Below are 6,000 nucleotides of genomic sequence, written 5' to 3' on the forward strand. Positions count from 1 at the left end.
CATCTCATTCTAAGGCTAGGAAAGCCTATACGCAACTACAGAAGAGAGATGAATTTTTCATTAATCTGAACACGGTGAGCTGGAGGAACCAGCTGGATTCGCCGGTAAATTCGTGAACGAGAGCGAGGATTCCGATGACGGTTGCGGAGGTAGCGGGAGCCACCATTGAGTGAAGAGCTTGAGGGGTGGTAGTGGGTGAAGGGGGTTAGCGTTAGAAATGTGATTGGGTGAAGGAGGTGATGTGGTGGTGAAAATAAGGGTAATTTAGGGATTTTAGGTAATTTTTTAGTGTTTGGATAATTTTATTTGCAAAATCCATATTTCATGGGTACAAATGGTAATTTCTATTTTCTATGAGTAAATATGTCAGCATTTTCAACTTTCGTGAATATAAATGATAGTTTCCTTATAAAAAAAACTACTAAACTAAAATTTTCTTCCAATGCACGTTCTCCAAAGCAACCAAGATGTTGCTTCTTCGTCCAATTTTTTCCATCTAAACTTGATAGCAATGCTTCAGGTCTTACATACTCCTATGCTTACAAGTTACAATTTGTCAGTCATTTCTTCCGGTCTGTATATGGTCCTTCTTTAAAAAAAGAAATTAGTTAAACGTAATAATTAATTATTTTGGCTACAGTGACTTTTGATATGTTTTTTGTTTGGCAAATTTTTTTATGCCTTTTAATTTAGTACCAAATTTGTCAAAATTGTCCTTTAAAAAAATTTAATTTTTTTATTTTTTAACAAATTAGACAATATCATCTAGACATCATAGTTGTTAAATTTTGTTTTTCTTCTATAAATTTGTAATTTTTTACTTTTTTTACTTTTACTAAAAATTTTGACTTACAAATATTTATATAATTTTTATAATATTAATTTTATTTAAAATTCTAAAAAAAGAATATTTAAAATGAATATTTTTTTTGTCTTTTTAATATTTATTTATTCGGATATAATTTTGACTAAAATCATTAAAATAATATTCATTTTTTAAAAAATTTCAAAAAGGTAGATTAAATTTACAAGTTATTTAACATTTATAAAAAATAGGCTAATTTTTTTAAATATTAGTTTATATTTGGTGTAATGAGTTGTTACGACTTACGATACAATTGTGTGTTTTTATTGGTATATTGGAGGTATGAAGAAAATGTTACCGCAATTTGTAAAAAAAAAAAAAATTTTAAAATAAAAATAAAAATAAAAATAATAAAGGGAGTGATTACTGCAAAAAGCAAAAAATATGTTTTTTCCAAAAAACAGAAAATGGAGGGGCGAGTTGATGTATAGTGGGGTTCATGTACGGTAGGGCTGTTTGTAAGAAAAAAATAAAAAATTTAAATGTGACGGATATAAATAATAAGTTAAGGGACACTTTTTATATTTTATATTAGATTGAAAATGATGTTTTGCTTGATTATAAAATTTCAAGTGGTTTCTGAGATTGGACGAGTTATCCATAATTGTCTTTAATTTTTTAAATTTTTTAACAGTATCCTTCACATTCAGCTCTAGGACTCATAGTTGTCTTTCGATCCTTTTCGGTACACAGTTAACAAATGGAGTAATGATTTGGCACCTTCCATGCCATGCTGGAGTCAGCAACGGCTAGCTGACGTGGCAAATTTTAATTTTCTACCCAATGTGGTCTTGGTCCCATTAAAACCCTAAAAACTAAGAATGATTATTATATGTAGTATCTCTACTTCCCTTCTCCTTTGTCCCATAATTGTGATTTAACGGAAATTCCATTGATGCTCTGAAGCAATGTTTGGAGGTGAAGGACAAGCCAGTGATTATTCAGCTAAACATAAATGCTCTTTATCTCAATCTACTCATTCCATTGATATAATATAATGCTAAAAATACAAGGAAAAAAATCTTAGACAAATGATAAATATTCATAAGTGAATTTTAACCCTAATTTTCAAACATACAATCCAGACTACTGTGCTAGATTGATAATAGGAACAGAAGAATAATTAATACCTGGTTCTTCCTCCTACCAAGTGGGTGATTAAACTTGCAATTGAATCCAAATTTGCAAGTTCCAATTTTAAGATAGAAAGCACAATCTTTAGCATCAGGCCTCAGTGGATATTGCTGCTGAACTCTACTACTGCTTCTATCTTTCTTCTTCTCCACTTCTTCATCACCTTCAACTTCAACTTCATCATCACCATTACCATCACCATCAACATCAAAATCTCCACTTACCTTATCAACCTCACTCTCTTTCACATTCTCATTCAAGCCATAACCCTCATCATCATCCCAACTATCATTATCATCACTCCCTTGTGCTTCACCTGTTTTCGGGGCACAACCACCTTCACCACCCAATTCTTTACCACCATATTCTCCACTACCAGCTACAAAGTCTGAATCTTTCTTCTCATTTTCAGCTACTCTTTCATCTTCATCCTTCAAATCCAACTTCTTGTGAAATTCTGTACCAAGTTCATCACGAGTTTCATCCTGCAACCCTAAATTTTCACTGAGATCTGGCTCTGACAGGTTGATTTTATTATGTGGAAAGCACCTTTGCACATGTCAATGGAATCTCCGTTAAATCACAATGGTGAACCACAATTATGGGACGAAGGAGAAGGGAAGAAGAGATACTACATATAATAATCATTCTTAGTTTTTAGGGTTTTAATGGGACCAGGACCACATTAAGTAGAAAATTAAGATTTGCCACGTCAGCTAGCCGTTGCTGGCTCCAGCATGGCATGGGAGGTGCTATATCATTACTCCGTTTGCTGACTATGCGCCGGAAATGGTCGCAGGACAACTATGGGTCCCGGAGCTGAATGTGAGGGATACTATTAGAAAATTTTAAAAGTCAAGGACAATTAATCTCACGAACCACTTTGGAATTTTAGTCGAAAAATAAAGAAAAACAAACAAAGAATAAAAAATGAGAAAATTAAATAAAAATAAGAAAAAAAAAAACAAAAAAAACTAAGGTGTGTCCGTGGTGTGTGCTTTCTTATTTGATTCCGATATAATTTCAAGAATAAACATAGAAAATAGTTTTTAATTAATCGATATTATTCTTTTTTTTAATTGCAAAACTTTTTATTTTTTTAGAAGACTTAGGGTTTATAATTTAAAATTAATAATTTAGTGTTAAAGATTTAAAATTTAGAATTTAGAATTATAATTTAATTTTGATATATTACAAGTATAAAAATTTTATATTTGTATCCAATTACGTAATGTCACATAAAAAAAATAACAATCTTTTATATTAATCGTGTGAATGATCATTCGAAAGAACAAATATGATTTAACGATTGTAAAAAAATATTTTGACTATCAATACATTAAAATTGAACTCTTAATATTTAAAATAAAAAGATTATTTTAAAAAAGATAACTAATATTAGCTAAAAAAATTGATTCCCGGATTAAACTCTTTCATTAATTTTCTTTTGAGATCATCAAAATCATGATATAGTCCTAGTGATAACAAATTGAATGGATGAAAATTAATTTTTTTAAGTTTTTAACTATAAATAATTTTTTTAGTCAATATTTATTAATTTTTTTAATATTAAATTTTAAACCATAAATTTTAATTTCTAAATCTTAAATCTTCATTCTAAATTTTTTAAATTTTTCAAAAAAAATGTTAAAAATTAATTTATAATAAATTTTTTTTAATATTAGCTAATTAAAAATTAGTTTTTCATATTTATTATTTCTTAAAGAATAAAGTATATTTTTTATTTTTAAAATTGTCAAAAATATTAAAGTTTTTATTTTATTTTAGTTTTGTCTCAAAAATTTTTAATTTGTATCAAATATATTCCTATCGACTAATGTTTTAAGAAACTTGAGACAAATTCAGTAATAAGTTCACAAGGATAATCTTTACATAAACAAACCAGATACATAATTCCGTCACTAGCTTTTAGTTATTAAGTATTATAATTGAATCGTCTTAAGCTTCTTAAAAGTTTAGCTGCCATAGTATTATACTAATGTAAATAAAAAATTTATAAGATAAAATTGAAATAAAATAAAATTTAAGAATATTTTTTTTTATTTTTTATCAAATTTTAAAAATAAAAAATATATCATTTCTTTTTAAATATACAATTTTTTTTATAAAAACTAACTTTTAATTAGCCAATTCTAACTAATTTTAAAGTTTATTGTTTATAATTTAAAATATATGATTAAGAATTTATAATTTAAAATATAAAATTTAAAATAAATAAAATAATCTTAAAAAATTTAGTTATTTAAGATTAATGATATAGAATATATTATAAAAAAATTTAAATATTTGAATAATTTTAATCACTTATTTTAATTAATATATTATATATTTTTTTTATAATTAAAATTAACGATTAAAATTATTAAAATACCGATTCTTGGAGAACATTTAAAAATCTTCCTTATGTTATAATCCTATAGTTTATTCTTCTTTATAGTCTCCCTAACATGTTCTAAACTTGGGAATACATATTCTCCACTAAATCGAGTTGCACCTAGCTCGATCTTGAGCACCTGTTTGTTCATTCATTAATGCAGCAAGTTTAATTCCTTCGCAATAATGTCTTTATAGTGTGGGACCCAGACCCATTCGCAAATGCAGTCAAAATGCATGAGCTCCTTTCATTCACTGAGACTGTGCCACTCTCACTAAATCACACACACACTTACCTTCAAGTTTGTAGCATTGCCACCCCCATCCCTCTCTCCATTCACGCCATTCTTCTTCTTTCTCAATTCTTTGAATGGCCACACCACATTATTGTTACACTTTCCTTCTGGTGTCTCACCTTTTTCTCCTTTCAGCCCAATCTCTGGATCCCACTGATTTCAAAGCCCTTCTCTCAATCAAGAATACTCTCACCGACGTCTCTCCCACCACGCCTTTCTTCTCCACCTGGAACCTCACCGCACCAGATCCCTGCTCCTCCTTCTCTGGCGTTACCTGCTCCTTCAACCGAGTTACCATACTTTCACTCGGCGCCAACTCACTCAGCCTCGCCGGCTCACTCCCACCATCCATCTCCGTTCTCACCGAGTTGACCCAGCTCATCCTCTCACCTGGAATCGTCACCGGTTCTATTCCCCAGGAACTCGGTCAACTCAACAAACTCCGAGTCATCTCCTTATCCAACAACCGCTTCACAGGGGCCATACCCTCAATCTTCTCCTCTCTCAAAACCCTCCACACCCTCGACCTGAGTAATAACCAACTCGCCGGGTCTGTCCCACCGAGTCTCACCGAGTTGCCGCAACTCAGAGTCCTCATCCTAGCCTCCAACTCACTAACCGGCGACTTCCCGCAAACCGTTTCCTCGCCATTACTCCATTTGGATCTGAAGAACAACAAACTCACCGGGACGTTACCGCCGTGGATGCCGTCATCACTGCGTTACTTATCCGTTTCGCAAAACGAAATGTGGGGTCCACTCAGCAACGGCTTGGACTCACTCTCAGAGTTGGAGTTTCTAGACCTGAGCATGAATCATTTCAGTGGGCCCATCCCGGCCCAACTCTTCTACTTGCCAACGCTCTCCTCTCTCTTCCTACAACGGAACAATCTCTCCGGTGAGCTTCCGCAAAGTCCCGGTGATAACGGTCCGTTGATCTGGTCCCCATCGTACGGTGAAGGATCGACCGTTGATCTCAGCCATAACTCACTCAGCGGGAAACTATCAACGGTTTTCGATGGCGTGGAAAGCTTGTTCTTGAATAACAACCGATTTATTGGGACGGTCCCTGAGGTGTATGTTAAGAGCATGTGCCGCGGTAGCACCAGAACATTGTACCTTCAGCATAACTACCTAACGGGGATACCGTTTGAAGAGGGGACTGTATTGCCCGATACGGCGTCGTTGTGCTTGTCTTACAATTGCATGGTGCCGCCGGCTAGCCTGATGACGTGTCCGGCTAGTGCTGGGGAGCAATTGTCCAGGCCGGTGGCCCAGTGTTCCCTCTTTAACAAGAGATTAAATTAGTTTC

At 32.8% G+C, this 6,000-nt stretch overlaps 1 protein-coding gene across 1 annotated transcript; it reads left to right on the forward strand.

Annotated features, from left to right (window-relative positions):
* Positions 1-4,589: 4,589 nt before the first annotated feature.
* Positions 4,590-6,000, forward strand: LOC107637497 (Leucine-rich repeat (LRR) family protein). Its single transcript, XM_016340906.3, has one exon. The coding sequence runs from the start codon at positions 4,764-4,766 to the stop codon at positions 5,994-5,996; it is 1,233 nt and encodes a 410-aa protein (XP_016196392.1). The 5' UTR covers positions 4,590-4,763; the 3' UTR covers positions 5,997-6,000.

This window comes from Arachis ipaensis, chromosome B4, assembly GCF_059453495.1.
Source record: "Arachis ipaensis isolate K30076 ecotype BB chromosome B4, ASM5945349v1, whole genome shotgun sequence".
NCBI lineage: Eukaryota > Viridiplantae > Streptophyta > Magnoliopsida > Fabales > Fabaceae > Arachis > Arachis ipaensis.

Coding starts and splice junctions, on each gene's coding strand:
- LOC107637497 (XM_016340906.3), top strand. CDS start 4,764: ATGGCCACACCACATTATTGTTACACTTTCCTTCTGGTGTCTCACCTT.